The sequence below is a fragment of the Crocodylus porosus genome, unplaced genomic scaffold (genome assembly GCF_001723895.1).
Source record: "Crocodylus porosus isolate Cpor-Errol unplaced genomic scaffold, CroPor_comp1, whole genome shotgun sequence".
NCBI classification, from domain to species: domain Eukaryota; kingdom Metazoa; phylum Chordata; order Crocodylia; family Crocodylidae; genus Crocodylus; species Crocodylus porosus.
This window is the reverse complement of record NW_017728948.1, coordinates 19922644-19934229: the sequence shown is the minus strand read 5'-3', so window position 1 is coordinate 19934229 and position 11586 is coordinate 19922644. Positions and strand designations below refer to the sequence as shown.

The 11586-nt window shown below is 41.4% G+C and overlaps 1 protein-coding gene across 3 annotated transcripts in view; it reads right to left on the bottom strand.

Moving 5' to 3' along the window:
* The window catches only part of AFAP1 (actin filament associated protein 1), a 142384-nt gene that overhangs the window by 26350 nt on the left and 104448 nt on the right, over positions 1-11586 (bottom strand). For all 3 annotated transcript variants that reach the window (XM_019552881.1, XM_019552880.1, XM_019552882.1), the window contains exons 10-11: positions 9286-9497; positions 6552-6697 (exon numbers count right to left, since the gene is read on the bottom strand). In XM_019552881.1, the coding sequence (XP_019408426.1) occupies positions 6552-6697; positions 9286-9497 (358 nt within the window). The remainder of the gene's footprint in view (positions 1-6551; positions 6698-9285; positions 9498-11586) is intronic.

Here is an 11586-nt window from a genome sequence, read left to right as displayed (position 1 = left end):
CTCTGTATGGGGCTACCCAGCTCCAGAGGGGGACTATTCCCTCTCCCCCACGGGCAGGGGCTCTTTTCGGTGCTGGGGGAGACTCTTCCCCCTCCTCCTCCCCCTGCCGCCACAGGGCAGGGAGGGGAGACCCAGTGCAGCACTGCCCAGCTCGGTCCAGCCCAGCCTAGGGGTGGGGAGTAGCTGTCACTGAGCTGCAGCCCCTGGGGTGGTGCCACCCCTGCAGCCCAGCCCCGCTGAGCCCTGGCTGAGGCCACTTGGTGGGGCTGGGCTGCAGGGGCAAGGCCACCCCGGCAATGGCCGCTCAGTGATGGGGGCTCTGAGCCCTGTCAGCAGCGCAGCCTGGCCCAGCACGCATGGGCAGCTGCTGGCCAGGCAGCGACCTACCTCAAAAGTGCAACCAGGCCAGGCTGCGCTGCTGATAGGGCTCAGCGTCCCCATCACTGAGCTGCTGCTGCCAGGGGTGGCCCCATCTCTGCAACCTGGCCCAGCTTTGCTGTGTGGGTGCCCCAGCCAGGGCCCAGTGGGACCAGGACAGGCTGTGGAGGTGGGGCCACCCCACAGGGGCAGCAGCTCAGTGATAGCTGCTCCCTGTGCCCAGGCTGGGCCTGGCAGCATTGCACAGAGCCCCCCACCCCCTCCCTGCCCCACTGTGGCGAAGACAGGAGGGGGAAGAGTCCCCCTCACTGCCCCACGGGGATGGGAGGAGCAGAGGGAAGAGTCCCCCTCTGAGGCCGGATGATAGGGCCCAGGAGCTGGAGCTGGCCTGCAGGTTGGACTAAAGAATCCTTAAAAACCCTTAGTGGAAGAGAGTCCACAAACTCTTTGGGTGATTTATCCCACTGCTTAAATGTCCTTACAATTAGAAACTTTCCCTTACTACTCAACCTGAATCTGCCACATTGCAATTTAAGGCAGTTCCTTCTTGCCCTCAACCCAGTGCATAGGGAACAGTTCAGAACTTTCCTCTCTGCAGTAAAAACTTTTTCATGCTTGGAGCCTGTTACCATGCCTCCCTTCAGTCTTTTCTCTAGACTAAACAAACCCAATTCTTTCCTCATAAGTCATGTTTTATAGCCTTCTGATAGGCTTTTTTGCTCTCTTTTGGACTCTCCACATTTTTCCATGTCTTTTTGAGATGTGGTGCCCAAATCTGGACACAATACCTCAGTTCACAGAATCATGGGGTTGGAATGGACCTCAAGGATTCCTACCCTCCTGCATAGATGCTGCATGCATCTTTCTTAAGTTGTCACAGACACGAGTATGCATCATTCTTTGAAAACCTCCAAAGAGAGATATTTTACAGCTTCACAAGGCAGCTTGTGTCATTGTCCTACTGTCCTTAAAGTTATGAAGTTTTCTTGAGATTTAATCTAAATCTGTTTTGCTGTTGTTTAAACTCTTTGCCTTGTGCCCTGACTATTGGTGCAGGGAAGAACTCTCTCCATCTTCTTTATGGAGCATTTCAAATACTTGAAAGTTATCATATCCCATCTTGTTCTCCTTTTCCCCAAAATAAACCTATTAAGTTCCTTCAGCCTTTTATGTGGCTCATTTTCCAAGCATTTTATTATCTTTGTTGCTCGCCTCAGGATTCTCTTCAGTTCCTCTACATTCTTAAGAGATCTAGTTTTTCTTTCCCATGCGTTAAATTTTACATTTATTATTGAATTTTATTTTGTTTTCTATATCCCAGTTCTCCAACTTATGAAGATCTTTTAAAATTTCAGTCTTCTTTCTTGCATCAGCAGCAAATTTGATCAATATATATTCTCCCTGCAAGTAACTCATTAATAAAAAGAAAAACTCTGGACCTCTAAGGAACCGCACTTGAGACATTCTGTCTGCCTGACATTTAGCCCTTAACAGTTATAATTTCCTTGAGGCTAATCAACTAATCTAATACAATTCTATCTAGAGCATGACACTCCATCCTACGTGAGAGAATGGTTTGTAGGACGCTGTCACAAACCTTACTGAAGTCTAGGGGAAACTCCCATACAAGGGGAGGTGAACCTGGACATTTATACTTTGTTATATTTTACTTCCAACAGATAAAAGGGAATTTAAGATCCTCCATTCTGACTAGCTTGTATGTTTTGGATACCCTGCTCATCTGAAGAAGGCCTCATCTTCCTACTCATCAGGAATTGATGGTCTATATAGTAGGGCCCCAATATCACATGACAGCTGGTCTTTATCGTCATTCCAAGGATATGATGATCACTTCTTCCTAGACGTGTGAGCAACCACAATGTGTTCTTGTCATACAGCCTCTTCCTTTTTTGGGAATCTGTCCCTCTACAACAAACTACACACCTCAGTGATGATACTCCAGTCATGGGAGTGATACCCAAATTTCAGTAATGGCATTAAATCATACTTTTCTTTACATACTGTGACTTCCAGTCCATCCTGCTTGTTCCCCACGTTCTTTGCATTAGTACACAGATGTGAAGTGTATCTTCAGACTATCAAATGTTTTTCGTCTTGCATCTAACTCTATTACATTTTCTCATCCATTTTCCAGAATTAAGCACTGTTTCTTCACCTCATCCCTTCAGCCTAGTTGCACACTGGCTAGCAGGCTTTTCTCCACCATCCTCTATAGGGCCCGTTTTAAAACCTGCTTCTCCAGATTAGTCAGATGATGTCCAAAGATGCTTGTTTCAGTCTTTACTAGATAGATCCTTTCTCTGCAGAGTAATCTTTCTTCAACAATGATCTACTCATTGTCAGCCAAACTAAAACCTTCTACTTCGGTAGCCATGAGTTAACTTCTCTGATATGATGATTCTTGCCCAGGACTTTACTTGTGACAGGGAGGATTGATGAGACAACCATCTGAACCTCAAACTCTTTAATCTTTCTGTCACATTCTGAACTCAGGCTCTGGGCATGCTGGCTATTACTCAGCCCCTTGTTATCTCCTAGGTCAGGAACTGGCAATATAGAGCCTGCAAGCCAAATCCAGCCAACAGACTGACAAGATCCAGCTGTGGAGCTTCAGACACATTTGCTGCTGCCACTGCCGCTTTTTCCTGCTGCTCAGCCAGGCAGAATGCACCCAGCTTCCAGATGCCTGGGAAAAGTGGCAGCAGTGACCAGGTCTGATGTACTAGCCTGCTTTGGACCTGAGATAGGGTGATCTGGCTTGCTGCTGCAAAACCCTGCTGACAACTGCTCTAGATGCTTACAAATGGATGGAACAAATATCCAAATACATTTCTTTCCAGAGAACTGAAGGTAGGTTGACTGGTCTACAATTTCCTGAGTCCTCCTTTTTCCCTTTTAAAGATAGTTGTCTTTTCCAGTCTTTTATGACCTTATCTGACCTCTTCGAGTTCTCAGAGATAAATCTCTTATGGTTTGGAGAGCATTTTATTCAGTACTCTAAGAGTCAGGTTATTAGGTACAGCTGTTCTTGCCACTTCATCACTGTTGCTAACAGTATTAGCCAACTGATCACAGTGGAATTTGCAATAAATATTTACAAGTTCTTCATCTATACAGCCTAAGAAAGGATCACCTTCTCTGTTTCTAGAGAAGTGAATGTAAAACAAATACAATCAACAATTTTGCTTGTGATTTTACTGATAGGCAGACAATTAATAAAAATGTTTCATAGTTTCTAGGGTCAGAAGGGGCCTGAGCAGATCATCGAGTCCAACCCCCTGCCATGGCAGGAAAGAGTACTGGAGTCAAGCGACCCCAGCAAGGTGTTCATCTAGCCTCATCTTAAAGACCCCCAGGGTAGGAGCCAGTACCACTTCTCTTGGAAGTTGGTTCCAGATCCTAGCCGCCCATGTCCAGAATTCATTTTTCTTTTGCCATCCTAAACATTTCATAACTTTCATCAAGCTTAATCCTCAATACTACCTAATAATTCTGCAGGGTATGAAACCCAGGAAAATTATAAATGTTAGTATTAAACATTTATTTAAACATTTTTAAATATTATCAAAGTAAATGAAAGTTACCGTTAACTGAAATACTGGTATTAATCTTATTAGGATTTTATATTACTAACTTTTTCTCATTTTTTCTTTTAATTTTATACAAATGATTAGATTGGAAATCAGACAGGACGTACTTTAAGTTGTTTATGATAAGCCCTTATATTTGCTTTAAATGACAGACAATTCATTTAAATACACGTTCAAATGGGGATTTTTGTTATTTTGCAAGTTAGGCTTGTCTTTCCTTTCTAATATGTGGTTTAGTTGCATTTGTTTTTTCACTTGGTTTCAATTAATATCACATTTGTTATAAAATGAAAGCCAAGCATTATTCAGGGAAAAATGTTTCCATTCTCTTTCTTTCTTAAATGTGGTTATCATTGCATGCTGATTGAAGCAAAAATACATGTTGACATAAAATAAAGTTTTTGAGCCTTATTACCGTCAAAAGAACTATTAGTGTAACTATAAAAAGGTAAGTGAATTATGATTATGTCAAAGTAACTTGGATTTAACAGAACTGGGATTGTGGCAAAAGATGCACCATCTCTGATTTCTATAAATCATTCAAACTAGTCTATGAACGAAGCTCCACATTTTCTCATGTGGTAGTTCTTCTGACAGTAAGCTGATGAGGGTATATTATGTACCCTCACACCATTTCTGTATACAGTATGCCATTTATGTATTTTTTTAATTAAAATGTACTATAGATTTAAGGCCTTTTATTCTATGAAAGGGTGCTAGTCTATGAAAAGGTGCATCCAACTAATTTGACTGAGAGATGAGAAGGGCCAACATCTTGCAGGAACGACCTGTGGCAGAGCACAGGTTGTACATGTCACTTTAAGGGATCTGAACAGGCAGTAAGCAGTCTGCAGGTGGGAGCAGGTCCAATCAGGCAGTCACATGTTAGGCAGAAGGCCACCTGACTGGTGGAGAGCCTGGAAGCCTGGGTATAAGGTTACATCCCAAGAGCAGAGTGGGCAGTTGCTGCAAGGAGCTGAAGAAACAACATCGCCCAGCCGGCTGCTGCTCCTAGAACAGCTTGGAGGTTCAGGGTAGTAACTACGGGGATGGAGGAAGTTCCTGGTCCTGAGGCATGAGCTAAAACTACACCCTGCTAGGGGGCTGGATGGTGTGGTGGGGCTGCCTGTGGCAGGGCAGTTTCCAGGAAATGCCACACCTGTGCATTAGGGCAAGTATGGGGCACCAGAAAGCCTCAGTCCTAGCTGCCTTGCGAGTGACCTTGTGGAGGGGAAAGGCTAGGGGAGCATACCCTGACTGAAAAGGACAGGGCCAAACCCGCCTGAGTGGGGTCTAAGATGGGTACAGGCCAGGGGAAGGAGGCCTGAGACAGAGCTGCTGAGTGAGGTCTGAGGTTCAAGGGGCACTGGGCCCAGAAATCCAGTGAGGGAACCAGGTGTTGAGGTCCCAGTGTAGGTGCATGGGAAGAAGCCCCAGTGTCAGGGCAGGGGGCTCAGGTAGGTCTGAGGATGTCTGAGGCCAAGTTTGGGCCTGGTGAGGCTGAGAGTGGCCCAGCAAAGGGGCCAGGGAAGTATTAACAGATGTGGATGCCAGCTGCAAGGCATAGGACATGGCATAAGGGAATGTTCAGAGTTGTATATTCACCCTTGGCATCAGGGCAATTAAATGGGCAGCCTCCTGCCTGGGAACAACTTAAACAACATAAAAAGTGCAGCAGGAGAGGCAGATGGGCGGAGTGCCCTAGACAAATGGGTGGGGCAACATCTTAACCAGCCCCAGGACAGTCTACTTGTCACACAAGTCAATAAAGTCCTACTAAAGCATCTTGCCAATTACCCATTATATGGACTTAGTAAACAAAGACAATTGTTTTGGAAAGGGAGTTTCACCCCTAAGTAGTCATCCATCCTAGAACGCTAACCAAGGAAGTGTCAGAGCAAATGCGACACAGGTTTGAGTGTTGTGGAATGCTTTGAATATGTAAATCACTACACGCACATGCACTGCTTTTCTGAATAGATGGCGTAGGACCTTTGCTGAAGAAAATCTGTATTGAAGGCTTAATTCACTCGTGAACCTTCCTTTAAAAAAAAAAATCTTGGTTTTAATTTTATAGTTCTACCAAACTTTTCATTTATCAAAAATTTTTTAGCATTAGGGAATGCTGAGGTTACAAGCAGTCAAGGGTTAAAATATTTCTGTACATTTACATTACTTAAGTTCAGAGCTGGAAAGTGAAGAAAGCCAATGTAAGCTATACAACTGAACTGTGATCCATCTTCAGTATACTTTGCCATTTAAAGTGGTGGCTCTGGGGAGAAAAATATCGCACCTAATTATTAACTCATTTTATATAAAAAACAAAGATTGTAATATGTCATAAAATTGGATATATTTTGCCTTCCTTCCAAACTGAACAAAATGCCAGCAAGATAATCATAAACACTTCTACCATACTGAAGCACTCGGGACTTCAACCTTCATGACTGTAATAGTTGGCAGAGAGGGGAAATCTGATAAGGCCTCCTGATGCTGGAATTAACAAAAAGCTGTGAATTCTGAAATTACAGGAAATGCCCTTACTTGGTTTAAGCATCTTACCAGAAGGTCTGCTTTGCAGCTTGTATGACACTTGCAGTCATCTCCACATCAATGTAGTCATAGTGCAGAGCTCCAGGGTCTGTAGATGAACCAGTTTCAGCTAACAAAATTCCAATCCATCGGCCCATGTCTTCAGATGATGAGGCCTATAAGAGGGAAAGAGTTTATGTAATCTCCTGAATTGCCACTGGAAGTATAGGCTTTTTAATATTTACTTCAATCAAAGCGCTTTATTTTTCCTGATAGATGGACACAACATTGTGTGGCCCCCCTGCTTTAACTGTGGCAGGTGCTGCATCAGGGTTGCTGGTAGTTTTACTAAGAGGTTAGATTAATCTGCGTAGAATGGTTTGTATAAGGGTGATCCTGCTGGCCTATAGAAGTCCCTTCTTAATGATTTCTATGAAGCTCTGGATCACTTTTGTCAAACTGCACTACAAATTTTGAAGTTCAGCATGATTATTCTGCTATAACAAGTATATTTAAAGCAACATAATGTCCACAGATTACAAATATGTACAAATTCAGCAGAAGAGAATAATTAACTACATGCAGCCAGTATCTTTATTATAAAGGTTCCTTATTTTAGTTTTCTGAAAATTAACAGGTGAGACAAAACTGTTTTTCACTGCTGGGCTAAGTTTCTTAAACATGTCATTTGCACAAATGTTAGACAGAATGACGTTGGACAAGAAAACAGTAGAGCTCTTTAAGCACATAAAATAAAATTATGAACACTTAAGAAATAACTGTAATATTGCCAGCTGATTCAATAGTTTATGTTAAATGGATGTAATGATTTAGAACGTTTTAAAAATATATTTTTAACAGATCTAAAAATGTACCCAACCTGATCAATCACAAGCTCTTCATTAGCAAATTAAATAATGGACAAAAATAGAGAAAGGGAATTGTGTGGAAGAACTCACAGATTTTTCTCTTTTTTAAGTTCCCTATATCTTAATTACATTACCTTAGGTCCCGTCTTTCATAATACTTGTAGCTCATTGTATGTTCTTTTAAACCACAGTCCAAATAACATGTACTGCACATCAGTCTTGGGGTCCTTCTTCAACCACAAGATATCAACCTGATTCACACTAAAATTCATAGTTTAAGTGTCTAAGCTGAGGCTGACAACTAAAATTTGCCTTTTGATAAGTCTTCTTTACAAATTTTCTTAAGTGTCAATAACACAAATAAGAATCAAAAGACCTTCCCTAGAGCTATTTTTCATAGTTCAGATTTTTTTAAAACACGAATGGAAAACAAATGATTTTAGCTTAACTGAAATGTCTATTTTTTTTTATCTTGATTTTTTCCTGTCAGATTCTGCACTTGAATTTGTTGCCAAAAGGTTAAATACCATAACTAGCAATAAACAAAAGCTTTCTAACAGTTTTCCAGCCTACAGCTGTTCCCTGAGTTAAGTGAGACAACATTCTCACAAACAAGCTCAGCTGACTTTTTCTGAATATGAAATTCTTTGAGATTTGTAGGCTTTCCTCAACCTAGCTCCTAAGCCCTGTGCTCTACACAGACCAAACTAACCCTGGCATCCTACTCCTCCCCCTGCTAACTGTGCTTGTCAGACCAAGTTCAAACACCTAACTGACCTAGATAGGCAGCAGAACCACACATCTCACTGTTGGCATATAGTAAGATGTGCATGGAAGCATACTTAGATGATTGGTGTAGAGAGCTGGGGAAGAAATGGATGCCCAAATACTGTACACACATAAAAGCTTTATGGTACATACAGTACTACTTTTGAAGATATTTTTTTTCCTGGTACATTTACCCTTTGTGCAGCTTGAATGTAAAAACCTGATCAAAGAGAATGCTGGGATGACAGTAGTAGGACGCCACTTTTTTGGGCCCTATTCCAACATTATCCATCCATATTTCATTGGCAGAGATCAGCAGTGCAAAGACCACAGGATCTGTGGCACTAGTCAAAAGAAGTCCATTGCAAACGATGGTGTTTGATGCACAGTGTTTCATCATATACATGAGCATGGCATTAGGGATGCAAACTATGGCTAAAATACCAATTCTCTCTCATATACATACAGTAGTGTATCCTAAATTCAGAATAAATCCTCTTAGAGTTAACATAATACCCAGCAGATATATAAATAATATCAGAGAGGTCTAATCTTCAGCAAGCTGCAGCAGTGCTCTTTAATTTTAAGAAAATAAGTGCTATACTGGGTCAGACCAATCATCCATCTAACCCCACTATCTCATTTCCAACAGAGGCAAGAATGGATGCTTTAAAGGGACAATACTGAACAGGTATATCTAGCATGACCTATCCCTTGTTCATTACCCTCTCTGGCATTCATCATTATTAATTTAGAGATTCCAAATGAAGCATTTCCAACTATTCTGTTCAACAGCTTGTATTTTAAGTTAGGTCCTAGACATAAAGCTAAAAACAAAGGAGGATCATAGGCTTTATAAGGGGAAGTGAAAAGGTCAGAATAGAAATAGACTGAAGAAAGCATCTTAATAGGGAAAAGTTTTGTACTTAAAGAAAGTATTAGGGTCCTCCGTCTCAGTTTTCAACCCTTTTGCCTGTAACACTTAATTTGTTATTTCCTCTGATGGACTACCAAGCTCAAAAATTGCATTATTTAAATCTGCAGAGTATTCTGAAAGATAGCCTGCAGGAGAATTCCTGTAATTAGCCTGTGTGCAAACCTGCAATGTGTGCTCGTTAATACTGTACCTCTAATACTGCAACTTCCTGCCCATTTCGAAGCAGACGGAACGTTAAGGGATGCTTGGAATCCAATCCTGGAATGACTTCACAGCCACGTAAGGGGATGGAAACAACATGGGTCTTCAGATCTGTCCTGTCCTTGTGGAAAATGAGCTTATTATCTTTCACTCTGCACCAGCGCTCACGCCAGCGATTATTTGAGAGCACATTGAGATACCCTGCAGCAAAACAGAACACAGGATATTTTATCCTTTCTCCTTTTTAAAAGAAACTTACTTTTTGATGTAGTGCTAGTATGTACAAATCTTACAACTGCAGCTGAAGATTAAATTCCAGATGGATCTTTTGATGACAAATGCACATTTTAGTCCTTTGCTTGTTTTACAGAAACTCCTGCTGTACCAATAACCCAGAGCACAGCATTTAATGATTTGATATGCAAATGACTGTATTGAGTTTATAATTATTATTGGTGGATGTATGCAGGAGCTCATCTGCAGTAGTGTTTCCTGAAGATATTTGTAAAAATGGGTAGGGGAGAAAAAACAAAATACCCACAGTAAGTTTTGCCCACTCAACTTTTTCTCTGTGAAATCACATTCTCATTTGTGTTGGTGCATCTATACCTATCACTATGTTTGCACTGTACTGTCTGGTAATATCATCACTGCTAACTCCTGCTGACGCAATTTGAGTATAAGGGACCTAATGAATATTCATATAAATAAGTATCAGGGGCATCTAAGACTATGTACTGAGTGACATACCACGGCACAGGAGACATAACCAGATGAACCAATTACACAAGCAAGAATATGGGCAGGCTAGTTGTAGAGCAAAATATCCCATATGCAACTTAGACTGTGGATGAGGTAGAAACCACCATTCCAGATGCTACAGATATTATTAAACACACATGTGGATATAAACCATTAGGAATCAGCCATGTCATTAACTGGTAACAAGCCTGGTGAACAGGTGGTGGATGTTAAGGAAACTTAATTTTAAAGGAATCAAAGACTAAAATGTAGTAGAGATGTAGGGCACTGGAAATATGCTTTGCATTACTGTACCATGGCTAGGGAGTGAGCTTGTGTCTGTGATACCCAAAAAGAATTTCCTAAGAAACCATAAATCAAATTCCCTCAAAAAGGCATTTTGCTTAGCTAGAAAATCTCAGTCAGTTTTATACGTCTCCTCTACCCTTATGGATCCAAAAATAAGCCACTCTCTGTGTTAAGCTGACCCCATATTTTCATGTTCAATTTTACGAAAAAGAGGTTTTTTTCTGTGTAAAAGTTGATAACTACACATAAAAGTCCTTGAACTGCTATTGCTCTTACAAAATTCCACAGGAGAATTAAGTAACCAAAGAAGAGACCAAAGGTTAAATATGCTGAAAATACTTAAGTAAAAACTTCACTGAAAGGATTCCTGACTTGGCATTATTATTGTCTGCACAAAACTACTGCCAGTACAAAGTCCAGATTGGTGGGGGCCTAATTATAAGTCAACCCTGTGTATAATCCAAGTGATTCGCATGGTTCTTCTGGAGGAAAATAAGTCAACTTATAATCAAAACAATACAGTGCTTCATGTAAAAATAAAAGATATGTGCTGTTGTTTAGGTTCACAGCACTACCAGAGAGTGTCCAAAGCATAATCAAAAACACTCCACGGTATCACTGAAATTAAAAGTAGTATGGCTTACAAAGAAAAGAAAAATTAGGAAACCTGGGATACATCTACCCAGCTTCTGCAGCACACTTGAGAGCCCCTTTCATGGACACAACCAGCCCACCCACTTCTGCTCTACATGTGCCAAACCCAGAAACAAGTCAGTGAAACCGCACTGCTGGCAGTCCCTGCTGCTGAAGACAGATCTCAAGTGGGTAGATGGGATGTGCTTGATTATGGCACTCTCCTGAGGGCACAAGAAAAGCAAGAAAGACATGCCCATGTTAATAGCAATTTGATTAACTTTTTTTTAAAGTCCCAAACAAAACACAAGATCTATATTTTCCCCTCTCTTAAACAGGATTAAAGAAATAAAAATTTAAAAAAAAATCAAATTTACTCGTTATTGATAAATCCCGGTCCTATCTCTTTCTAATTTCATTTGGGTCTAGCAATTCTCCCTGCCCACCGACAAACAATAATAGCCAAGAATTAACTTTCAGCGTCTGGGCAGCGTAACAGTAAAAAAAGCCTTGGAAGTAAAAAGGCAAAGAACACTTTGCACCTCGGGAGGAACAACCGGCACCATACCTACAGGTTGGGGAACTCCCCTCTTGTCAGCACGGAGGC